Source organism: Podarcis liolepis (genome assembly GCF_965112155.1).
Source record: "Podarcis liolepis genome assembly, chromosome: 6".
NCBI classification, from domain to species: domain Eukaryota; kingdom Metazoa; phylum Chordata; class Lepidosauria; order Squamata; family Lacertidae; genus Podarcis; species Podarcis liolepis.
Window position 1 is genome coordinate 43,976,869 of NC_139559.1, and position 25,934 is coordinate 44,002,802.

General features: G+C 44.3%; 1 protein-coding gene across 3 annotated transcripts in view; it reads left to right on the forward strand.

Annotated features, from left to right (window-relative positions):
• TFEB (transcription factor EB) overlaps positions 1–25,321 on the forward strand; it is a 73,225-nt gene extending 47,904 nt beyond the window's left edge. For 2 of the 3 annotated variants that reach the window (XM_083510838.1, XM_083510840.1), the window contains exons 3-11: positions 10,921–11,166; positions 13,576–13,824; positions 14,335–14,415; positions 15,147–15,267; positions 15,478–15,534; positions 16,883–16,958; positions 17,344–17,491; positions 17,830–23,474; positions 23,652–25,321. In XM_083510838.1, coding sequence (XP_083366964.1) covers positions 10,969–11,166; positions 13,576–13,824; positions 14,335–14,415; positions 15,147–15,267; positions 15,478–15,534; positions 16,883–16,958; positions 17,344–17,491; positions 17,830–18,285 — 1,386 coding nt within the window. In that variant the 5' untranslated portion in view covers positions 10,921–10,968 and the 3' untranslated portion in view covers positions 18,286–23,474; positions 23,652–25,321. The remainder of the gene's footprint in view (positions 1–10,920; positions 11,167–13,575; positions 13,825–14,334; positions 14,416–15,146; positions 15,268–15,477; positions 15,535–16,882; positions 16,959–17,343; positions 17,492–17,829; positions 23,475–23,651) is intronic. The other variant, XM_083510839.1, reaches the window with a different exon arrangement.
• Positions 25,322–25,934: the final 613 nt, after the last annotated feature.

Here is a 25,934-nt window from a genome sequence, read left to right on the forward strand (position 1 = left end):
TAGTGGATCATCGTATTCTGTGCTTGAAGCAAATTACTCTTAATCCCCCTTCACCTGTTTATTACATGGAGGGGTCTCCTCAGGATAGTACAAGAGGCTATGGAGTCACACTGCTGGCCCACCCATTGTCACACAATTAACTGGTCCCTCAGGTGTCCATACTTGGGACATCTGCATAGGGGAGGCCTACATGTGTGTGTGTGTGCATAACCCAAAATATTTTATAAACTAAATATAAAATAATTTATTTAAAAGAGTCTTGAATGCTACTCAGCTACTCAGTGGGCTCTGAGTGGAAAATGCTGAAATTTTCTCTCTCTCAAACGTTTTGTGCATTTGGACACTCAGTGATGAGAAAGGAGAGCATGTGTTAAGGTACAGTGGTACCTTACAGACGCTTCAGGTTACAGACTCCACTAACCCCAGAAATAGTACCTCAGGTTAAGAACTTTGCTTCAGGATGAGAACAGAAATCGCGCGGCAGCAGCGGGAGGCCCCATTAGCTAAAGTGGTGTCTCAGGTTAAGAACAGTTTCAGGTTAAGAACGGGCCTCCAGAACGAGTTAAGTTCTTAACCTGAGGTACCACTGTACAGCAGAAACAAATGCTATGCTGTAAGAACAGCCATGGACATGACATTTTGGAAGTTGGTCTATAATGCTAGTGGGTCCCCCGAGACTGCGGGCGCAGGGCCACAGGCCTCATAGCCCTGGCCTTGTACTTATGACTTGGCACTCTGGCATTTCACTAACTGTTTCTGTGGTGATTCACATCAGGATGTGAAGGTTTGTCATTCTGTTAGCGAATGCCCACTCCTTCTTCCCTTGCGTGTGGGTGTATGTTCAGGTGTCACTTTAACCCATTCCTTTCTTTTTATGCAGCTTAATTTTTCAAGGCACACTTTGGGCTCTTTCATGGGCACACTGTTATGGCCTGGTAAATTGTGTGAGTAATCACAAGGCCCAGATGTGGTTTGGAGAGCAAACTCTGAGGGCTCATCCTCACTTCTGTTTGTCTCTTGGTTTTCAGGCATGGGTCTGATAGGTTTTTCTTTTGTTCCACTGTTTTCTCCGGGAAAACCCACTGCAGACCCTCCAATTTCCCTATTTTCCAGGGACGTCCCTGATTTAGAGAAGCCGTCCTGGTTTCTGATTTGATCCTGGAATGTCCTGGTTTTGCTTAGGATGTCCCTACTTTCAATGGAGAAATGTTGGAGGGTATGGTAGGATGTCCCTATTTTCATTGTAGAAATGTTGCACAAATACATACAATTATTGAAGTCAAAATAAAAAAAATCCTTCCAGTAGCACCTTAAAGACCAACTAAGTTAGTTCTTGGTATGAGCTTTTGTGTGCATGCACACTTCTTCAGATACACGAAATGCACACGAAAGCTCATACCAAGAACTAACTTAGTTGGTCTTTAAGGTACTACTGGAAGGAATTTTTTTATTTTGACTATGGCAGACCAACACGGCTACCTATCTGTAACTGGAATTATTGAAGTAACGCTTTGACAATACGTGGAACCTCGTGTTACGTACCATCCTCCTTACGAATGCTTCTGGTAATGAGCTCCGCTATCCCGGAAGTAGATGCTCCTGGTTGCAAACTTTGCCCCGGGATGCAAGCAGAAGTCATGCACTGGAGCGCAGCAGCAGCAGGAGGCACCATTAGCGAAAGTGCACCTCATGTTAAGAACGGTTTCGGCTTAAGAACGGACCTCCAGAACAAATTAAGTTTGTAACCGGAGGTACCACTGTAACTGTCCTTCCCTCTAAGTTTCTGTATGATCTGCAGGTAACTCTAGGTGGACTGTGTAAATTTGTTTTTATGGTATGAAATCCCCCCCCCCCCCGATCTAAAGACGGCAGAGGGGAAAAAATCATTTTATTATTTAATTTCTTAAATGAAAGATTGCCCTTCTGTGCCCATCTAAATTCAAGGGTAGGATAATTCTGACTGCACATTTCCTCCAGTGGTATTTCTGAGAATCTTGTGCCCTGCTTCTATAAGTGGAATACATTACAAAATGTCCCTTCGGCTAGTGGCTAACCCTGTGAACTGTTGTGCACTGTGATCCCCAATTCTTGTGCAGTACAGAAAGTAAACCCTCCTCAATTCATTAAGACTGCAGACTTAGGCTAAAAGTCTAAACATGCCTACTAGCATTGAAGTCTGAGCGAGACTTTCTTCCAAGCAGACATGCATAAGGTGTTTCTGTTAGTGTTCCATGTGGCTTCACTGCTGGTTTACATTCTCCTTCCTTCAGACGTCCTGTTCTCTTTCCCCGCCCATCCTGTGAATGAGTCAGAGTGAAAGCAGAAGCTGATGAACGTTACATAGGGTGAAGCCAAGCAGAGCCAGCAGGGCTATTTTAAAACTCTATTGGTTTCCAATTCTCCCTGTCTTTTATGCAGGGCTTAGGCTTGCCTTGCCCTATTGCTCTAGATGAAGTTCTCATTCTGAGGTGATGAGTGCTGGAATTTCCTTGGGGGGAAACCTGCATAGAATTCTCTGCTTTGTGACCTTGGTGAGTCTTCTTTTATGATAAAAAGAGTGGGGAAGAGACCCATAGTAGTGGAAGCAGAGAAATTGCTGAGAACCAGTGAAAGGTTGAAGAAGCCAAGAATATCTTCTAAATTGCTAATTCATCCAAATTTGGAGGAGGTAACAGGGCTTCAGCTGATCTCTGGATTTAGGGATTTGAGGGAGGCAATGCTCATGGGACTTGCCTTTCTACTTGTACCTGGTTATTACATGTGTAATTTCTGATATGCTTTCAGGTGGTCCATGAGAATATAACAATAATTTAATTCCAGAAGAATAAACATACAAGTCGTATGCACAAAAGGGCTTGTGGTGGCTTGAAAGATTGTGCCATAAACTTCCATGGGCCAGCTAGAGTCCACTTTATCATCCAGTACATGAAATGTTATACTGAGTTGACACACACACACACACACACACACACACACACACACACACACTGAGAGAGAGGTCGAGGTCAAAAGACTGAGATGTCAAAAGACAGTCTCTCACATCTCCATGCAAAACTGAAATGTACACAAGATATCCTGCCCTTATCTTGTATACACTGTTGTTTTGCATAGAAATCTCAGACTGTACCTCTGCATTCCATGGCCTTTTGGCTGCTCTGTTTGCATTCCCCCCCCTCTAAACTTTGTGTGCGCATGCATTTCTCCTCCTCCCAGATATATAATCCCCCAGGTGAGAATAATACTTCTTGTGCCTAATGAATTGAGCTGTTGTACATGAAACATTATGTGCTACCTCAAAAATAAAGCAAATTAAGGTATTTCCCTAAGCCAGTGGTGGCCAAACTTGGCCTTCCAGCTGTTTTTGGACTACAACTCCAATCATCCCTAGCTAACAGGGCCAGTGGCCAGGGGTGATGGGAATTGTAGTCCCAAAACAGCTGGAGGGCCAAGTATGGCCACCAATGCCCTAAGCAAAGTGATGGACACAGTTAAAGCTTCCTTCCATCTGCACTCAAGCCCAGCTGGATGCGTAGGGCTGGGAAACACTTAAAAACCTGGACAGCTGCAATGTAGTTAGTGTAGACTATATTGATGTATATGGAGCAGTGGTCTGACTTAGTATGCATCCTGGGTAAAGGGAAAAGTTTACCTAGGCAACAGATTGATTCATACTCCATGTCTTTGAGGTGTTTGCTGGTCAAGGGATTATTATTGAGGGCAGATTTAAGAATTGGATCTGCATAGTGGTATATTACTAGTACATGTCATAGTTGCATATAGAGGTTTGTAACTATGTCTGTCTACTATTTTGTAACCCTTTCTCCATACAGTCGTTGTTTTGTTTGGAATGCACAGTATAGCTACACCAGAGTAAAGAATGGGTTCAAATTCTGGAAGCCTTTCAGGCTGTGTCCTACAGCACCTTTGGGCAACTGCTAGGGGCTCAGTACTCCAGCAGAACCCACTGACACTTGGTGCGGGCCACTCTTTAACACAGGGGTAGGCAACTTAAGGCCCAGGGGTCCGTTGTGGCCCAGTCGCCTTCTCAATCCAGCCTGCGGACAGTACGGGAATCAGCATGTTTTTACATGAGTAGAATGTGTGCTTCTATTTAAAATGCATCTCTGGGTTATTTGTGGGGCATAGGAATTCGTTCATTTTTTCCCTTCAAAATATAGTCCGGCCCACCACATGGTCTGAGGGACGGTGGACTGGCCCATGGCTGAAAAAGATTGCTGACACCTGTTTAACACAACAGTAAAAAAAACCCTGGTACTCTGAGCAGTGCTAGGCTGGGCATTTCTCCAGGAAGCTGTGAGAAATTAAAATGGTGGGCAGACTAAGCTGCCCAGCAGTGCTCAAATTATCATTCCTGCTGCCATTGCCAGGTAAGCCTGCTCCCCCCATCTCTCTCTTACAAACAAGTCAGAAAAGCAGGATTACAAAGTATGCAATTTTAGATTAATTGGCAAACTAAATGTTAATAAGTCCATCAAAGTCCATCAGTCCTTCTTATTACACACATGATGATTTGTGGTCATGATGCTACTGGAGCCTTCACATGTGATCCCGCTTTCAATAATATTTATTGAAAAAGTAGGCACAAGGAGGAGGGGGACAAGGAGAAAGGGACGACAGAGGACGAGATGCTTCATATTCCATAGCTTTCTGCTGACATCCTGTGTTCTGGGCCTTTCTTGTCCCATTTTCATTGCACTACAGTGGTGCCTCGCAAGACGAAATTAATTCGTTCCGCGAGTTTTTTCGTCTAGCGAATTTTTCGTCTTGCGAAGCACGGTGTCGGAAAAGTTTTGGAAAAGCTTCAAAAATTGCCAAAAACCTCAAAAAAGGCTACCACACCGCGTTCTATGAGTTGCTCCTCGAAGTCAAGTCACAACTGTATTAACGGTGTTAAGAAAAAGGAAACAAACTTGCAAAAAACGCAAGACATTTTCGTCTTGCGAAGCAAGCCCATAGGGAAATTCGTCTTGCGAAGCAGCTCAGAAACCGCAAAACCCTTTCGTCTAGCGAGTTTTTCCGTCTTGCGAGGCATTCGTCTTGCGGGGCACCACTGTACAGCCCATCCAGATAGGAATACAGTAATGTGGTGGCATGGAGGAATCTTTGCAGAAGGATCTAAAGCAGAATAAATCCACCACTAATAGATCTGTATTGATGCACCTGCAATAGAGCACTAGCCCTGTATAGAAATTGCATGCAGTGTACGTAAAATGTGATGCACACATGTCCTTTTTTGCAAGTTGCTTTGAAAGTGCTTTACAGTATAAGGAAAAGCAGGTTAGAACTTCTTGAAACAAATAAAAATACACTCCTTAAAACACACACACACACACAAATTAGAAGGCTGTACATTGTTAAGAATTTCGAAACTGAAAGAAACACTTAGGGCTCTAACATTTAATGAACCATTAAACGTATCAGTTTTAATAATCTTTTGATGCATTTAAAAAGCTTCCCCCAATTCAACGGGCAACGATTTTAAAAAAGGAATATTTACTTTTTATTTGAGCACTTAAAATGACCATAGGCAATAGCAACTGAGAACAGGAATTCATTCTTCATTCACTTCCTACACAAAAGGGAATTTCACTTATAAGATAGTGCCGGTTCTGATGCATCATATTCAAAACAAAAGAATGCCCCGTGTCACCTGCTTGAAGAAATCTTAGTCAACCAGTCATATGACTTTTGGTTGATTTGCATTTGGATGAAAGCAATTATTTTGAAGCAAGAGGCATGCTTATCTTTTATTTTCTGGGTAGGCCTTGAGTGTTAGAAAGGGGTTTTTCTCCTGGACCTTAGAGACAGCAATGAAGGGGATAGAGGGGATTCTACCAGCCCGCCCCTCTCAAGATCAGTCTCTTCCTCTTCTTCTGACACTTCCTGCACCTCCTCCCCCATCTCCAACTACTAAAACTCTCTCCCTTCCTCCAGCCCTGGCTGCTGCCTCATGGGTGGCACAGAACCCCATAAATCACTGCCCCCTTTGCCTGTATCATCACTTTGCCTTTGCCACACAATCCTTGAAGACCTGCCAGTACCTGGCACCTCCCCCTGTAGCAATAATCTCTCAGGCCACTTCACCAGGAGAGCGCATGAAGTACAGCAATCTGTATCATAATCTCAGCATCCTATCACAACACACCAACCTCACATAACTCTGACAGGGAGTGTGGAATGGGGTTGCATTTCTCTGACCGCAGGTCCTGTGTGCTTAGAATCCGCTGATGGAGTTCCAAGGAGAAACAACATGCGTTTATTAATTTATTGAAAGCAATTCATTTTAGCCATTGTATACTGCTTCATCATAGCTGTATCTATTCAGTGTACAGGAGATTAAAAATGTATAGGATTAAAAGTGTATAAGATTAAAAATGAGTTAAACCTGTAAATGAAAGAGTTGGAAGGGACCCCAAGGATAATCTAGTCCACCCATGCAGTAATGTCAGGATTCCATTAAAAAGTTTGCAGGGTTTTAAAATTTTATTTTAAGTCTTCAGTAAGTGCCTTTCTTAAGGGACGCGGGTGGCACTGTGGGTTAAACCACAGAGCCTAGGACTTGCTGATCAGAAAGTCGGGGGTTCGAATCCCCATGACGGGGTGAGCTCCCGTTGCTCGGTCCCTGCTCCTGCCAACCTAGCAGTTCAAAAGCACGTCAAAGTGCAAGTAGATAAATAGGTACCGCTCCTGCAGGAAGGTAAACGGCATTTCCGTGCGCTGCTCTGGTTCACCAGAAGCGGCTTAGTCATGCTAGCCACATGACCCGGAAGATGTACCAATAAAGCGAGATGAGCGCCGCAACCCCAGAGTCGGTCACGACTGGACCTAATGGTCAGGGGTCCCTTTACCTTTAAGTGCTTCTCTTACTTCAACTGGAAAGGAGTTGCACAACATTGTGCCCACAATACTGAACACACAGCTGCTTGTGGCTATGAGCCAAGCCATGGAGGACCACAAATAGTGACTCTCCCAATGGCCTTGGTGGTCAAGCAGGGGTATGAGGGATCAGGGATTATGCACCAGAATGTGCATAATGTGTCATCTACATGTTTTATGCATAAAAGTGGCACCATAGAAAATTGTATGCATTGTGCATTGACTTGAAGCTGGTAATGAAAGCATATTTACCTTGAGATCTTACACACGCAAATGGTTGTTACCTTCCCCAAGCCTAGAACATAGGATAGGTTCAACCTAAGTGAATCAGTGCATTCTGTATTAATTTTAAGGCTGAGATGTGTTGAGATGTTCTCTTTCAGATGGTGTTTGGCTCATTTGTCTGTCCCAATTACAGTCATACCTCGGGTTACAGCTTCTTCAGGTTGCGTTTTTTTGCGTTGCGGACTGCCGAAACCTGGAAGTACCAGAACGGGTTACTTCCGGCTTTTGGCATGCGCAGAATCACAACCCGTGCGTGCGCAGACGCGGGTTGCGAACATGCACCCCACACGGATCATGTTCGCAACCCGAGCGCCCGCTATATTTCAAGAGATACTGGGTGCTATACTGAAGAGAATGAAAAAACTAGAGAGGTCATAAGGAGGATCCTGGGAGAGTTTCCCAGGTATGAATTTGGGAGACTTATCACACAAGTTGGAACATATATTCCTATGGTGTAAGGAATGTTCTTGTTTCAGTTTGTTTGAGGTTAAGCTGATTTCTGAGCCAGAGTGGCTGTAGTCTATGAATAAGCTAACCATCGTGTGCCAGTTGTTATGTACTGCCTGTGTTATGACAGCAAGAAGGAATATGATCACTTTATCTATGCCCAGATAGGGCCTGTAAGCTCTTCACACTCCCTGACTGAAGAAGGCAGCTAGTAAAAGAGCTGAGGTGCTTTGAGGACAAAAGCTTAACCAGCAGGGTGTAAACTCCTGCTTACATATTTAGGAATCTGAAAAAGCAGCTGGATTCTTCCTCTGAAGTGCTGAGGAGGCCATGCAAAATTGCTCTGAAAGCATATTCGCTATAAGAGCTTACATATGGTTGCTAGCTTCCCTAAGCCTAAGTAAGGCATAGGATGGGTTAAACCTAAATGAATTTATTTATTTTTTAACCATCAAAAGCGCCCTGCATGCCTGATACATCAGCTGCTTATTCCAGGAAATAACCTCAGATACAATTTTTTCCAGTGTAGCATTGGTCAGACCACACCTGGAATATAGTGTCCAGTTCTAGATGCCACAATTTAAGAAGGATATTCAAATGTCACCCCAGTCATCAGTTTGCTGTGGACCTTGGCCAAGCCACGGATTCCCCGCCTCTGCTTCCTACCTGTACTATGGACTTCATCGCACTGGGCTTTGTTCGATAGAATTGATTTGCCCCCGAAATGGTCCTGGTTTGACAGTCAAAATTACTACCTCTATTGGAGACCACTGGAATATGAGAGACAAGTTTGCTGGATGGGAGATTGATGGAATTTTTGGCAGGTGGGGGGCAGTGGACAACAGAGAGGCCACCACCCCTCTAGGTAATTGGTTCCATTGTTGAAATTCCCTTACTGCTCAACTGAACTCTATCCTCAATAAACTTAAGCCCCTTAGATCTAGTCCTCACTCCTGGGTAGTAGCAAACAAGTATTTGCCCTCTCCTAACTGCTTGTATTATTATTCTTATTAGCTGATCAAAATGTGCTTAATCCCTTACTTCTCTAGCAAAATATTCCAGCAAATTGGTTGCATCTAATCAGTACAGTTTTATCTTTGGTGTTTTTCTTTATTTGCAGCCTGAGCATCTTTTCGTGATCCTGGCATAGGCTGGGCGCTATTATCCCTAACATGGGAAGAAGTGGCAGGACTGCAGTTCTCTAAGTAGTGAACCATATTTCATCCTCATGCCAGAGCAAACAAGGCCCTTATCTCCCTTGAATTCCATCTGTCTCTCATGTTTGGAGTCCAGGGACTCGGGGAACCACCTCTGCCTTCATTCAGCAAAGTTTAATATACACTTCTTGTCACCTGACCGGAGATGATAAGAAATCTGAATGAGGGCAGTGGGTTTCCATTTTCCGGGTCATTACAGGGCAAAGATTAATGTAGAAGGAAAGGGGATCATTAACTCACTTTGATGTTAAACTTATTATTTTTTAAGTGAGTGAATGAGGAGGCCAACACTGGGAACACCATTTTGTTAGCAGTTTTTGTGGTTGTGTTTTTTGAAAGGAGAGCAAGAATTCATGAAAGATAGCTATAGCTCATTCAGACATTTTAAATGAGGGCTGTGTTACGTTGTCTCTGCTTTAATGAAAGTTTTTTGGTGGGGAAGCTGCTGTTTTTCTTGTTGTTGATTTTAATTATGATATGGTGTTTTGTTTTTAGCATTGTTTTGCTTGTAAGCTATTTATTGATAGATGGCTATATAAATTTAAGAAGAAGAAGAAGAAGAAATTAAAGTAAACCATTTAACTTGCCATCACAGAACCAAGTCCAGTCTTTGAAAAGCACTGGTGATCTGGAAAGTTTGTTCCTGACTTCAGGAGTGCCTGTGATTTCTTGTTTAGGTTGTTAACACACATCTTGAAAGAGCAATTGTGTGGCTGTTATTGAACCGGCACTGCAAACCTGTATTCTTTTTGGTAGGCGAAGTTCCCATTGAAATCAGCTGGACTTAATTCTGGTCATGACACACTTCACTTGTCCCATGCCTGGAAAGCACAGGTCCAAGCAGTTTTCTGTTTGCCCCACAGCTTGCTCTGATTCAGCAGTAAAGAGTGGATTTCCCCAGGAGGAAGGGGTTAGGGCAAGTGGAAGTGTGGACAAGCCTTCTGAGTAGACATGCAGTGGCTGCCTACTGAGAAGATCCATAAAAATGCAACTGTAACAAAAGGAACTATTGTGAAAATAAGAAATATTTGTGGGGGGGTGTTTTTTTTTGGGGGGGCACCAAGAATCATATAAATTGAGGGGAGGAGAGAGACCAGTACAGCCAAAGAAACATGACCACCTGCTCCTTTTTGCAAGTTCACTTCATCTAATGGAACAAAAACATTATAGTCACTGTTTGCAATTATGTCTGATATAGAGCCTAAATGTGTCTTTCTGTCCATATGTGCTTGTCCTACCCTTGTGAATTTAGACCAAGAGTCACATGAATGTCAGCCAAGGGCTGTATTCCCCATCCCCCACCCCAAACATCTAAAATCCATAAAATTAGAATACTTATAGAATACAAGCATTCATTCAAATGTGCATGTAAAAAGCAAAACACATTACATGAAGTAATGTGCTTCATGTTGTTATACTTAAAATATGTTATTGTTCTGCTCTCGTTTTGTAGTTTCTGATTGTAGTTCATGTGCAACTAGGATCTAGAAAAACATCTTATAGAATCATAGAATCATAGAATCACAGAGTTGGAAGAGACCACAAGGGCCATCGAGTCCAACCCCCTGCCAAGCAGGAAACACCATCAGAGCACTCCTGACATATGGTTGTCAAGCCTCTGCTTAAAGACCTCCAAAGAATGGAATGATCTGAGCTCCTGCAAGAAACTCTGAATTGACATAGCAGTTCAGCTCATGCAACACTTATCTTGCCTAGCTTTTAATTGCCATTATACTTGATATTTGGGAAAGTTCAGTGAAAAAAGAATTACGTATTTGGCTCTGGTCAGCTTCGCATAGATGACAAAAGATGTTAGAAAAGATACATAAAGCAACCATGGGGTCATAGAGTGTCCACACTAAGCTCAAGTCCATTAACACAGTCAAGCCAAGAATTTTGCTGCTGCTGTACCTATTAGAATCACTTATGCTAAGCAACTTTCAGTCTTGGTAAAATTCAGATGCATATTTCGCATTCCATGGCCATATTTCTGCTATAAGGGCAAAGGCCACATTTTATAGCCTTCTTTTGATGCTGAATGCTTGTGCCTAAATCCTTCCACTTTCCTTCTCAGGATTTTAAGTGTTCTGTGGGAAACGCTGATAGATCCAAAATACCCGCCATGGCGTCGCGAATTGGCTTGCGGATGCAGCTCATGCGAGAGCAAGTCCAGCAAGAGGAGCAGCGGGAGCGCATGCAGCAGCAGGCAATGATGCATTACATGCAGCAACAGCAGCAGATGCCAATGGCTCCAACCCCTGCCATCAACACACCAGTTCATTTCCAGTCACCACCGTCTGTGCCGGGAGAAGTCTTAAAGGTACAGCTCAAGTACAGTGGTGCCCCGCAAGACGAACGCCTCGCAAGACGGAAAACCCGCTAGACGAAAGGGTTTTCCGTTTTGGAGGCGCTTCGCAAAACGAATTTCCCTATGGGCTTGCTTCGCAAGACGAAAGCCCATAGGGAAATCTCTGGGACAGCGGGGAAGCGCAGCGCATTTAGAAGCGCTCGGGGAAAGCAGCGCACTTCGCAGCTTTCCCCGGAGTGCTTTTAAATGCGGGCGGCTGGGAGGGAATCCCTTGGCCCCCCGCTGGACTTCCCGAAGCTCTTTTGAAGTCCGGCGGGGGGCCAAGGGATTCCCTCACCGCCGCCCGCATTTAGAAGCGCTCGGGGAAAGCAGTGCACTTCGCAGCTTTCCCCGAGTGCTTTTAAATGCGGGCAGCTGGGAGGGAATCCCTTGGCCCCCCGCTGGACTTCCCGAAGCTCTTTTGAAGTCCAGCGGGGGGCCAAGGGATTCCCTCACCGCCGCCCGCATTTAGAAGCGCTCGGGGAAAGCAGCGCACTTCGCAGCTTTCCCCGAGTGCTTTTAAATGCGGGCGGCTGGGAGGGAATCCCTTGGCCCCCCGCTGGACTTCCTGAAGCTCTTTTGAAGTCCAGCGGGGGGCCAAGGGATTCCCTCACCGCCGCCCGCATTTAGAAGCGCTCGGGGAAAGCAGCGCACTTCGCAGCTTTCCCCGGAGTGCTTTTAAATGCGGGCGGCTGGGAGGGAATCCCTTGGCCCCCCGCTGGACTTCCCGAAGCTCTTTTGAAGTCCAGCGGGGGGCCAAGGGATTCCCTCACCGCCGCCCGCATTTAGAAGCGCTCGGGGAAAGCAGCGCACTTCGCAGCTTTCCCCGAGTGCTTTTAAATGCGGGCGGCTGGGAGGGAATCCCTTGGCCCCCCGCTGGACTTCCCGAAGCTCTTTTGAAGTCCAGCGGGGGGCCAAGGGATTCCCTCACCGCCGCCCGCGTTTAAAAGCACTCCGGGGAAAGCAGCGGGGGGTCCCGGGGAGGTTTTAAAATGCTGTTCCGAAGCGGGGAGGGGGGCGGGGACATCTGCCCCAGCCGCCCCACTTCGGAACGCTGTTCCGAAGCGGGAAGGGGGGGCGGGAAGACCTGCCCCAGCCGCCCCACTTCGGAACGCTGTTCCGAAGCGGGGGGCGGGAACACCTTCTGAAGGCGGGCAGGGGGCGAAAGTCTTTGTCCCCCTGCCTGCCTTCCCAGGGGCTTTTAAATCACCCCGGACAGCGGAGAAGTCCTCCGCTGTCCGGGGCGATTTTAAAATGCCACCCGCCAGCATTTTAAGATCGCCCCGGACAGCGGAGAAGTCCTCCGCTGTCCCAGGGTTTTTTAAAATGCTGGGGGTGGGAAGAAAAGCCCTTGTCCCCCCCCCCCAGCCTTCAGAAGAGGTCCGGGGACAGACTGTCCCCGGACCTGGTCTGAAGGCGGTTTCCCTAGGAACGCATTAATTGATTTTCAATGCATTCCTATGGGAAACCGTGCATCGCAAGACGAAAAAACCACAAGACGAAGAGACTTGCGGAACGAATTAATTTCGTCTTGCGAGGCACCACTGTAAATAAAAGTCTTGGCAATCCCTAGCGGGGAAGCCACTATTTATGCTATGGAAATTGCATAGATGGATGTCTTGTGTTTGCAAATCAACAAGTAATGGACAGGGATAGCTCGGCCATAGTGATCCACGTGCAGATAACTGGGCTCTTGTAGTGTGCTCTATGTTGGGCAGCTTGTAGAAAATGCGGTTGTTAGGCTGCTAATGGGAGCAGCCTATTGCAGTCCTGCAAAACCTCTGCTGAAAGATTGACACTGGCTGCCCATTTGCTACTGGGCCAGTTTTAAGATTCTTTTGTTGACGTATAAAGCCCTGAACAACTCGAGAAGACCTGAATCTATGCAGACCAGCCTGTCTGCTTAAATCTTAGGATGAGCTCCTCCTGGTTGAGCCACAGCCTGTGGAAATACATCTCCCAATGGAGGGTTGTAGAAAGTGAGTCCCAGAAGAATCAGTATTTTGGGACCTGTGCTGTTGAACTTGTTCACTGATGATCTAGAGAGTTAGGGCTCAGCAGTGAGCTAAAGTTTGCAGACGATGCCAAATTGTTCAGTGTGGTTAAAAAAAGAGAAAGAGATTGTGAGGGGTTCCAAAAGGGATAGACAGAGGTAGAGGAAAATGTGAACAATTGCAATTACACACAGTTTTGAGTATGGTTACGATTCAAAATGAGGGCGGAGCGGTTCAGGCAAGCCATAGTCATGTGGAGTCAATACTATATAAGAAAATAAAGCATTTTTGTTCCTGAAGAGCTGCTCAGTTGAAATCTCCTGCTACTTTTTATATGACAGCCCTCTGCTTCTGCCTCTTTCCTCTCCTTTTTCCTGGACGCTTTCAGGTTCAGTCCTTCCTGGAGAACCCTACCACATACCACCTGCAACGGTCACGAGACAAGAAGGTCCAAGAATTCCTGTCTGAAACCTATGGGAACAAGTTTGCTCCACTGCTCAGCGCTCCGTCTCCTAAGCCTCCTCCTTCTGTCTCGCCTGGCGTGAGGCCAAGCCATGTCATGCCCTCCTCTGCCGGCAACAGCACCCCCAACAGCCCAATGGCAATGCTCAACATTGGCTCCAACCCAGAAAGGGAGGTGAGTGAGTGGCTTCTATTCCTGGGGAACGGCGGATCTTTTGGGAGGGTTGGGAGATAATTCTGAATCCAGTTGCACTTTTCCTGGGACTGTACAGTAGGAAGTATTATAGGAAGTAGAAGCATTTGTTGTGGGGGAGAATTCAAGCCTGCAACCACCTCCCCTTTCTGCAAACTGAATTGAGAAGGTTCCACTATATAGTTGCACCACATGATTCTCCTAGTTTTGCAGCTTCAAGTTTTAGAAAAGGGACAAAACGGAAGTCAGGTTTTTATATCACTGTAGGAACTGTAATAAAGGAATATGTTGACTGTGGGGAAACTTTCATCTCCATTCTTTTTTGGTAGGAGATGCTGTAGGAACACATGAAAGAAGCAAACCTTTATAAGACTCAATTAAATCTGCAGTTGTTTTTCTCATGTCTGTGTACATGGATTTTTAGTGAAAAAGTCAGCATTGACAGGATAGAGGAAATGATTCTTATATCTCAAAGGCTACTTTTCCTTCCAGATAGATGACGTCATTGAAGACATAATGCAGCTGACAACTACTGTGGGGTGCATTAATCCAGAAATTCATATGCCAAATACTGTGAGTATCTCTGGTTTTTTGCTTCTTGTTGTCAGAAAGGGAGGGAATGATGGAGGAAGGAAAGCTACAAGATCATCATCTCCTGGATGAATGGTGGTCAAACTATGAAAACTATCCTAATGGGGGGAAATAAGCTGCACTATGTCCATGCTGTGGGCCTATTGGCATGCTAGTTTGGACAGCAACATACCCTGCTACAACATTAGCGGCTGTGGAGTCTCAAATATTTTTTAAACCCTGGCAGTCAATATAGTTTTCTTGGATTCACATCACTGGGATGAAACTGGCTGTCTCTAAATCAGAAGGCGCCAGAACAATGCCCTCTAGAAGTTGTTGGACTCCCAGGTCCCAGCCAGCGTGGCCAATTTATTTATTTATTTAACCTGTATACCACTTTATATTTCAAGAAGTCCCAAAGTGGTCATGGAGCTGTGGTCTGACAACATCTGGAGGGCACCCCCCACTTTGTAACCAGGAGCTCAGTCAGTAGAGCATGAAACTCTTGATCTCAAGGTCATGGGTTTGAGCCCCACGTTGGGCAAATTATTCCTCCACTGCAGGGGGTTGGACTAGATGACCCTCATGGTTTTTCCCAACTCTACAATACTGTGATTTTACTATGATACTTTGCATCTGGCTGGAATCCTATTTCTTTGCTCCTTCCATTCTGTTGTATGTTATTCCTATGCAATTTTTAAAAAAGTGTTTTGTTCCTTTCCTTTGTTTTCCAGCTGCCATTGTCCAGCAGCCACATGAATGTGTATAGCAGCGATCTTCAGATGACACCCTCTGTGGTGGGCATGACCAGCAGCTCCTGCCCAGCAGATCTGACGCAGAAGAGAGAGCTCACGGGTAACTTGGCAGGGCTTATGATCCGTGGATCCATGCCTGAATTGATTTGTTGGGGCCATATCCAGCCCCAGCTTTGACTCAGGGTGTAGGTCACTGGGAAGTCTTTTTTCATGTGCGCACGTGAGCATATATGCACATGCACATGTGCAACAGCACTCCTGTTTCTCTTGACCCACTGCTTTGCTTGACAGCTTGGTCTTTTGTCTCTAGATGCAGAGAACCGTGCATTGGCTAAGGAACGCCAGAAGAAGGACAATCACAATCTGAGTGAGTGGTGCTTGGTTAAAACCATGTGGTCTGAACGTCTTCCCAAATTGTCTTCAGTGATCCCTGCTCTGTTCCTCCTTATTCCTTCTAGAGAAGATATGATAAATCTCTCTCTTTCATGGGCAGTGTGGCAACCCAGTGTGTACTGGCTTCTTTCAGAAGCAATACTGTCTTGCAGGAGTCTTTAAATTTCACTTCTTTGTTAATGCAAGTATCTGACTGTCTTGGTGCAGAGAAGGACTCCAGAACGTGGAGGTGTTAGGAACACTCTGTACCTGTTGCAAATGCACAGAGCTGGGTCTGTCTTCATGTGGACTTTTTGTGTTTTAGTCTTCCACCGTCAGCCATTCAACTTGGAACAAAAGGGTGTTCATGTATTCAGCAAGCCTTTTTTATCACCTGAGTGGTTCATAGAAGGCATGGGGTTTGGAGGTGGGCAGCTATTTCCAACACTGCTAAAACATGGATTCATGTAATTGTGCTGCCTTGATCTGGAAGAAATCAGCAACTGCAACTTTGCATTTCTTCTTACATTTCATTTCAAAAGCAGACACCTGTTTTAATATAATTAGCTATAAGAATGGAAGATAATCAGTTCGGTGCTGCTGCTCTTGGGATAAAGAAAGAAAGCAATGTAGTCAATTTGGGGAATAACCATTTTAGTCACGGTGTTACCTGGATTTTTTTGGAGGAGAAATTGCTGGACATATGTAGTATAATATTTGGATTGGTTTATTTAAAAATATGCAAGCAGAGTATAAATGAAAACAATTAGCATATTAACTCCAAACAGACAGAGGATCCATTAGCTAAAACAGCCAGCCAGAAAAAGGCATTCTAAACTGCAAGTTATTTCTATCCTATTGGCTAACTCTGTCTCTAATTATGTCCTTCTTTCAGCTACACCAAAACTGCTTTTTTTGTTATGCACACTGCATATACTTGCAAATGTGTATGCACACAGTCACAGTGTGTGTGTTTTTGGATGCAAATATATGCAGCTTTAGGATTGTATCCAAGGCTGCACAGGCAGTGTTACACTTGCACAATGAGACTTCCTTCTCCTCTCCCCCACATACCTCCCAAAACTACTCCAGAGGGTCCCCCAAACTTGTTAAAAAGATTCTGAGGGTGTGGGGGTGCTACAAGGGAGAGGAGGGGGAGTTCTGCTGCATAGGTTGAACTCCCTTGAGTGAGTAGAACGGCAACATTAGATACAGTTCTTAATTGATTTATAATTTCTTTCATCAGATGATATTTATTCATTTATTTTGGCACCTTTGTGTTCATTTTTATTGTATACTTTAATAAATATTCCATTTTCCCACTATTTTTCTTTTTCTCTTAGTTGAAAGAAGACGAAGGTTCAACATCAATGATCGCATTAAAGAACTAGGAATGCTGATCCCCAAAGCTGGAGACCTGTAAGTTGTGCTCAAATGTTCAATTATCCTAATGCCTCCTGAAGAGCCACGAAGGACCTTATGCTCTGAAACAGGCAACGGGAATAAAGCCTTCTAGGAAATCATTTTTCCATATTCATTGAAAACACTACTTTCACTTCTGCCTCCCAAATATTCACAACACACCTTTTGTCTCAGCTAAAATTCCAAACTTCTTTAAGCCTTAAAGAAAAGATTTGTTAAAGGCAGATAAAATTTAGTATAATGGCACAAATGTTTGAGCTTTCCCCCCTTCATTTGTGTTTAAACACTAATTATGCTCTGAGCATAATTGCCTCCAGAACTTTCCTAAATCTGAAGTCATCCTTTTATTCTCTTAACATTCTGCTCCTATGTCTTTTCCCAGGGATGTGCGCTGGAACAAAGGGACAATCCTGAAAGCTTCTGTTGATTACATCAGGAGGATGCAGAAAGACTTGCAAAGGTCACGAGATCTTGAGAATCATTCTCGGCACCTGGAAATGGCAAACAAGCAGCTCTGGCTCCGCATACAGGTGAGTCCCCATCTTTTTGTCTTGTGCTCACACCTCCTAAATCTCTTACGTGCATATAGCAACTGCCTTCCTTTTACCCATTCATTCCTGCAACCACCATTTTCCTCATCCCTACCCCCGTTCCAGTTGGTAGCCTGGTCTCATAATCTTGTGCTCAGGGAATAGATGAAAGAGCTTCTCAACCTTGGCCGCAAAGCTGATTCTTACTGTGGCCTTCACCCACGTGAAAGCATTACTGCCATTAGTAATGCCTATTAGAACTTTGGGTGGGTGGCTGGAGATCATGTTGCTTGCTCACCTGTTGGATTGTTGTCATGTTTGTGTGCCTTGTCCTAAAGGAGCTGGAGATGCAGGCCCGAGTCCATGGCCTTCCAACTGCTTCACCTTCTGGCTTGAACATGGCTGAACTCGCTCAGCAAGTTGTGAAGCAAGAAACCCCTGGAGAAGAGGACACAACAGAGATCCAGCCGCCACCGCAGCCGCCACTCCATCCTGAGCAGGAGGCTCAGCAGCACCAGCCTCACTTTGCTCCTCCTCAGTCCCCTTACCACCAGCTGGACTTCACTCACGGCCTGAGCTTTGACGACAACTCGAGAGGCTTCCACGACCCTCTGGACCCCAGCCAAAACGTCTCCTTCCCTTCCCTGTCCAAGAAGGAGCTGGACTTGATGCTGATGGAGGATACCATGCTGCCCATGGCGTCTGACCCCTTGTTCTCTGCCGTGTCCCCGGAGGCTTCAAAGGCTAGCAGTCGCAGAAGCAGCTTCAGCATGGAGGACACAGATATGCTGTGATGAGAAGCTTCTAAGGCAGAAAAGACTTGGAGTCAAAATATTGTTTGTTTTCTGAAGATTCGTCCCTCTGCCTTATCCCTGCAGGCTTACTCAAAGGGCATATGAGACTGAACAGAAATTCTGTTTGTGTGCGCGCATGGGGTAGGAAATGCTCCGCACAAAGCTCACCCCAGCTCTTGGAATGTTACCCCCAAGTTTCTCTTCTGCCTTGATTTGCCAAACACCCCCCCACCCCCAAGCAGCCTTGCCTCCTCTGCCGTGACCACGGGATGATCATGGTTTTCTTATGACCCCTTTATGGCCTTTCAGATCCCTGCAGGTGTATCTCAGGGCCCTGTGCCTTTAATACTACGTGTCCTGCAGATCCAGTTTGAGCATTTATGCAACAATGTGATTTTAGTGTTGACGGCTGGGTGGCAGCTTGTCCTGTTTGAGAAGCAGCTTTAACCAAGGCTTGGTGCTAATCTCTTTTTCTTCTTGAGGACTAGCACATCCCTTAAGCCTCACTGTGCCCCCCGTTCCTTTTTAACCACCGCCTTATGAGAAACTGTTTTTTCTTAAAGGCGGGATATAAGTTCGCTAAATAAATAAAACTCCCATATTGGGGCTCCTTTCCTTATACAGTGGTACCTCTGGTCACGAACGCTTCTGGTTATGAGGTCCACTAACCCAGAAGTAGCCGCTCCTGGTTGCTAACTTTGCCCCAGGATGCGAGCTGAAATCGCGTGCCGGGGCACCATTAGTGAAAGCACGCCTCAGGTTGAAAACTGTTTCCGGTTGTGAACGGACCTCCGGAACGGATTCCTTTCGTAACCAGAGGTACCACTGTACAGGGCAGGGATATCCAGTAGACCCTGCACGATAGTGAGGTGCTACCACTTATCAGTGTGGTGTGATGGGTGGTGATTTTGTATCAATTCTTTGGAGAGATGGAAGGATAATGTGATTGCTCTTGCAGAGCTTTTGCTAAAGTCAGAAGCCCAAGTGGGATAATGGCAGCCTTAATTAACTTTTTGACGGCTTTCAAAATGCACACTCCATTAGATTTCGTTTAGACCTTTAGTCTGAGTTGTCCAAAGCTCGGCCTGTTGATGGCTAATTTTGGCTTGTGTCCATCCTCCATTTTAATCTTTTTGACTGTCATCCTGGGTAGCCACATGGCGTGCATGTGTGCACCTCAATATATTTCAAACTATTTCCATCATTCACCTAGCAAAATGGGTAAGCTGTCTTTCCATTTAAAACCACTGCTAGCTGCAGCAAAAAAATCTTGCAAAGTATCTCCAGCTGCATGTTTGCTTTCCCACCACCACCCATGTGTATGGTAGTTGAGGACTGAGGCCACAGCCCATCAATCAACTGGCAGCAGCTCAATCTGTGGCCCCTTCGTGCTGGATGCCATACATCAGTAACTTTGCTACAAATGAATACATTTTTTTAGAACCTTTCAAATTCCAACCAGGGTCCCTAAGCCCTCCTTGTCCCTGAAAGGAGCTCAAAGAATCTTCCTTTGCACCAGTTTGATTAAGCTTCTTCAGCTAAGCTAGTGCAAACTCTAGTGTGGTTCTGAGCGCATTTGTTTTAAACTGATTTTAATATTGTATTTTTAAATTGCTGTAACCTGCCCTGGGACCTTATGGCAAAGGGCGAGTAAGAAATCAAATTAATCATAATAATAACAATACATACATACATTCACTTATGCCTCTTTATTTTGGAATGTGTCACTCTCCCACTACATGTGCAAATGTTTGGTGCGCCTATTTCCAGTAACAACTGCAAATCAAAATGCCATGAAAAGCTTCTATTATTTGTGGCCTGCTACTTTTAAGTGGTTAACACAAGTTGGTAGTTTGCACATGGACTTATATTTGTGGTGGGGAACACCCCAAGCATACACAACTCTCCTGACCTTGCATTTCCTATCCTGGACACCCTCTTATACAATTCAAATTAAGATGGAGACATTGCAGCAAGGAATCTCCTCCCCCCCCCCATTGTCAAACAATGTATGAATGAGAAATTCTATCAGTTCTGAAGGTGTGTGCCTTGGTTTACTTCACAGCTTTATTTGAGTTTTTGGCAACTGCTATCTCCTAGAACTGATAAGATCACCAGCTGTTTCTTTTTGCAGCCTAAGTTCACTGCACCTCACTCTTCCAGGCAGTCTTGGGCAGGTCTCAGAGTAACTACATTTTATGCCTACCATCAGTGCTTCAGTGTCTCAGGGCATTTTGGTCAGGGCTCAATAATCCTTCCAGTCACTTAGGAATTGTGGTGCTTTGCAGGTCCGGCCCATTAGTGCCTGACATTACCTGTCCTTGACCAGTCCTTGACCCTGGTAGCTGTGGCTGAATTGTCTGCTCTACATTTCTTCAGCCCCACTGGTAACTCAGGAAGTTCAAAAGAAGCAAGGACCTCCTTTCTGACTGCTTGGCACCTTGTATGTTGCATCACATGAAAATCCTCTATTGCACTGCGAGCTGCTTCACGTGTACGTTGCACAGACACTTGGCCTGGTGTTTTGGCAAGAGCAATATGTTTGGTGATGCTTGAATGTAAGTAATCACAGATGGATCAATGTTCAGTGGCCTTAGGGTAGATTGCTGCCACAGGGCTTGTAAGCATGGGTCTGAGCACTTTTGCCTTCATGCCTTTCCCTCGGAAAACCCACTCTTTAACACTAAATTGGAACAAATAGCAATCTGTGGAAGTCCTGGTTGCTGTTTGTTCTGATTCTGTGCTAAATCATGGGTTTTCTCTGGGGGAAAGTGGCAGGGCAAAAGGAGTCATGGATGAGCCTCTAGTGTCACCAAGCCTGTGAAGTTAGGAGACTTTGGCTCCAACTGAATTTCAGTTCCTTGGTTAAGTTGCTCTGTGTGTGATAGAGATATTTTGGAGAAGCAAGTGGAAAAATCTAGTCACATGGGGACATGGACATGTTGTGTTTGTGAGCCTGGAGAAGTGTCAAGTGATACTGTTCGGATTATTACATTTAGCTTCTTAAATCTGGTCTAGTCTTTTTGGACTTGCAGTGTGCATGCCTTAACGGTATCTAGAATCTGCTTCTCATTTTGGATGTATGGAGAAAGGAAGCTCTGACTTCTCAGAATGCTTATTGACATATTTAGAGAGCCCATGGTTCAGTGGAAGAACTTGTGCTCTACATGCAAAAGATCCCAAAAGGGTCAAGTAGGAGGTGATGCAAGAGACCTCTGCTTGAGAACTTGAAGAGCCTCCTGCTAGTCAGAGCAGACAAGACTTGAGCTAGATGGACCCAAGTATCTGACCTGGTTATATGACAACTTCCTCTATTAAACAACTGAGGAAAAACCCGAACGAAAGGGAACTAACTTTAGCATTTCAGGTAACAGCTTCCTTTTTCTCTGAAACATTTATTTTTTTGGTAGAGATTTCAATTCCATAACCATGAGCCATCTGCCAAAGAGCCATCAGCAGATTCCTTTCAGACAAAGCAGTGCCTTCAGTCTCCTGTGCCTCTGTAGTTTTGTAGGGTCTTTCTGCACAATCGGTCAAACAAAGTCCTAGCTGTATATTTAGCTATTTATGATGCTCTTGCAAGTCCTCCCCACTCACCTTCTTACAATGTTCCATCTGCACACTCTAGAAATGAGGGAGGTAGACGTATGTAGGAGAGGGAAAGGACACAACATCCAAATATATATTTTTAAAAAAACTCAGCTAAACAAAATAATGGTGTGTAGCCTTTCTGGGATTTGCTACTTTTTAAAAAAATGGCTAGATGACTACTCAATTGCTGGAGCTGTACAGCAAGGGATTGTACAGCCTTCAAAGAGTGAAAATAATAAACAACCCAAAAATTCACAAATTGGTATCTGCTTGGAGGGAGAGTAAATCACTAGTCAGTCATCACTTATCCAGTAGAAGCATGTGACATGCTTGCAAGCAAATTCCATGCAGCAGTCACATAATCAGCAGATGCACTGTTGAGGGAAGGTGGTACTTCTTTCTCCAAGCTACCTGCTGAATTTTATCTGCAGCAAAATTCAGGTGGGGAGTATGTGACTCTGCCTCCAGCAGACTGGAATATTTCAAAAATGAGGAATTTGGTAAAACCACTTAGACAACTCAGCTCCAAGTTCACCCAGGGCTTGTTTTAGTGTTTTCAGTGCCACAGCAATGAGCATTTGTATCACTGAGGTATCTGTATTCTGAAAACATTGCAATCCTTTTGTGACAAAGCACCTTCTGTAAACGCATGCAGTGTCACAGTTTTGTGCCACAGTAACCCATTTAAAACTGATCTGATTGTTTTCCAATTCACTTCTGTTGCTTCTCAGTCAGAAGAACAGAAGATTTAAGGCTATGTGAACATCTGGGCAAGAAAAAAAGCAAATCAGAACTGAGCAGATTTTCATCAACAGATCATGTAGGACAGTGGTTCCCAATTACCCAAATACTATGGATCCCCTACTTTGAAAATTTTAATATCTCTGTGGTAGTTTTTGTTATGTGGATGGTGCTACAGACCCCTGCATGGGTTATGTGGACTCCCTGGGGTCTGTGGACCACCAATTGGCAACCACTGATGTAGGAGATGCACTTTCCTCTGCCCACAGCAACCACAGCCTTACAAGGTTACATTAGTATCATGGTACACATCTTGGAAGATGCTTTGTGACATAATTGCAACCAACACAATTCTGTCTTCTTCCTACAAAGGCAATGCTATTTTATTTTCCTCCGTTTAAATGTATTTTTCTTCAAAGGTCTAGCAGTGGAACAAGCACATTTCCCTACCCCCACCCCACTATTTTTTTAAAAAAACATCATTCCCCACAGTAAGGCAACTTCTCCTGCTTTGCCCATAAAGGGGGGATATGGATGATAATGCCTAGTGGTGCTGGACTAGGGCTTGTGCTGCTTTGGTAATTAACGTAGCAAGTACTGATTTAGTCATCCAGAAGAACATACCTAGAAATGCAGCCATGTGAGACCAAAACCAATCGGACTTGATTTTGCACCATAGTGCATTTTGCAAAGTTGGAATATTTTTATCATAAAATATATATTCGGCAGATTTCCTAAAGAGGAATTTGGTAGAACCAAGGATGGTCTGGATGACAACACAGGGCAGCCTTCATTAACCTGGTGCTCTCCAGATGTTTTGGATCCCACTTCACAGCCAGCAAGCATGGCTGTGCTCAGTGGCGTAGCGTGGGTTGTTAGCACCCGGGGCAAGGCATGTAATTTGTGCCCCCTAACCCGTGGATTTGCACCCCCTAACCCGTGGATTTGTGCCCCCTAACTCTAACCCCCAGATGTTGCACCCGGTGCGGCCGGCCCCACCTGCACCCCCCACGCTACACCACTGGCTGTGCTAGTTGGGGCTGCTGGGAGTTGTAGTCCAAAACACCAGGTTAGGGAAGACTTTCATGAAGAACCCCCCACCCTTTCCATTCTTTGCTAACATATGTACAGTGGTTCCATAACTCTTGGTTTATTTCAAGTGTCTGTGGAAGGATAGCGGGCATTAGACGTAGGCCCTTTGAGACACAGTTTGTACACTGTTGGACTAGGAGGTATTGTGAACTCCTGCCAAAGGCCAATGGGTATCGGCGGTAAAATGTATGGCAACTTGAATGCAAGCGTTCAGTGCATGTTGTGAGTTTGAGGGGGAATTTTGAAAATGCAGGTGATATTAGAAACCCTGGAGGCAAAAGGAGAGCATAAGGTTGGGTTTGGTGCTTTACAATCAATTGTAAATGTATTAAGCATGTAATAATATGTATTAAGAAAAAGCTTCCGTTTGTACAAAGACTATATTGGAAGGATCTGCAGCAGTTATAGTGCAGATACCTGGAAAAGACTGAGTGGGGGAGGAATAGAGAAAATGACTTATTGGAAGGTTCTTTCTCAATTCATTATATTACATGTTAGAACTCTCATGTTCATGAAGTGCTTCTGCAGAGACAGAACGCGGTTATTACATGCATTATGCAGTGTGCTTGATTTACAAGATATAGGTATAGGATGTGAATGTAATATTTGTTCAAAAAGCCTGTGGTTTTCAGCCTCTTTTCTTCTCAGGATTTTAAACTATGGCATATTTGTATTTCTTCCTTATCTGGGACAGAAAAATCACGTTATCTGCAAAACTAGAGCTTAAAACCCCCCCAAACCCAGTCTAACAGCACAATCCTGAGCCCGTTTACTCAGATGTAAGTCCCCTTAAGTCCAATGGGACATACTTCCAAGTAAGTATGCATAGGCTTGCACAATCTAACAGTGCAACCCTATGGCTGTTTATTGATAAATCCCACTGTGCTCATTGAGGCCTGCTTCTAGGTATCTGTGCACAGGATTGTAGCTTTAATGTCTGATCTGTTTGTAATCTTCAACTCAACATGATCCAGTAGGCTTTGAAAAACATGTGAATCTGGAGATAAAAGTCAGAATGTTTTCTCCCCCCCCAAAAAAAAATCTAGCAGTTTTTTTGATGCCTCAGCTTGCAAATAAGATCAGTCTCAAGCAACTGAAAGGGACCTGATTTTCACAAAGTATTGTACTCATAAGTTCCTTTCTTTCAAATATTAGACTATTGAGATGTCTCATGCTAGGTACTTGAAATCAGTGGTCACATTTCTTTAAACTTTGGGGGCAAAGATTTTTATATGTTCTCTTTACCTTTGTTTCTACATGCTAGTATATGCCATAGCACAGCATGCTTTGTTGACTTATATGGTGAAGTTGTGTATATTGTATACACAGCAAGGATTAATTATAAACTATGAAGTATATATTATATATGGCTCCCCACTGGAACAGATAAAAGGTACTTTACCAAAATCTCTTCCAGTGTGAGAAGTGAGGGGCTGGCCTTTTTTGAGAAGTAGTCACAAATTTTTAAAAGAATGTTGTTTTTAATAAAACAAAGAAAAAGAAAAATGCACCACGCTCTGATTCTGAAATGTTACTACTGTTTTATAAATAAATGTATAAAATAATGGACTGGAACAGAGGAAAAAAATCATTAAAATTTATTTATTTACAATTGATTGAGACATCTGATTCTTTTGGGATACAAGGGAGCACACTAAAGCACTTCAAAAGGAACAGCCACGCTATAGTGATTATAGAAGTGACACATTCAATGTTTAGGGAGGGTGAAGACTTTTGAGAAAGACTGTCTTCAAAATAGCGCAGAAGAAACAACGGGAAAGACAAACTAATTACAAAAACTGGGGACGTGGGGATCTACTTTCCATCCACTTCACCAGATGTAGCTTTCAGAGATGAAAACCTCAAGCCTTTTCAGGGCAGAGTGGGACAAAATTGCAATATACAGCAATTTGCATGGTGATGCTACCTTTGATGCTACAGGTAAACCATTTCCCTTGCAAATCTGGAAACTTACATGGATTTATGCTCTTTAAACAAATTGTGCTTGAGGATTAAGAGCACAAGGTGGTGCTGTTGGCATGGCTGTCCCAGAGCTTTAAAACTCCCGTCTGGCACAGATCTCTGGCTTACCTTTCATGCACAAATGAACATAACTTTGTCATACTTTCTTTATGGCCTGCGAAACTGACAAGTTATCTATGCACGCCCATGAATAGCAAGCAGTGTGGAAAGAGGGATTTAAATTTGTTTTGTGTACAGTTAGT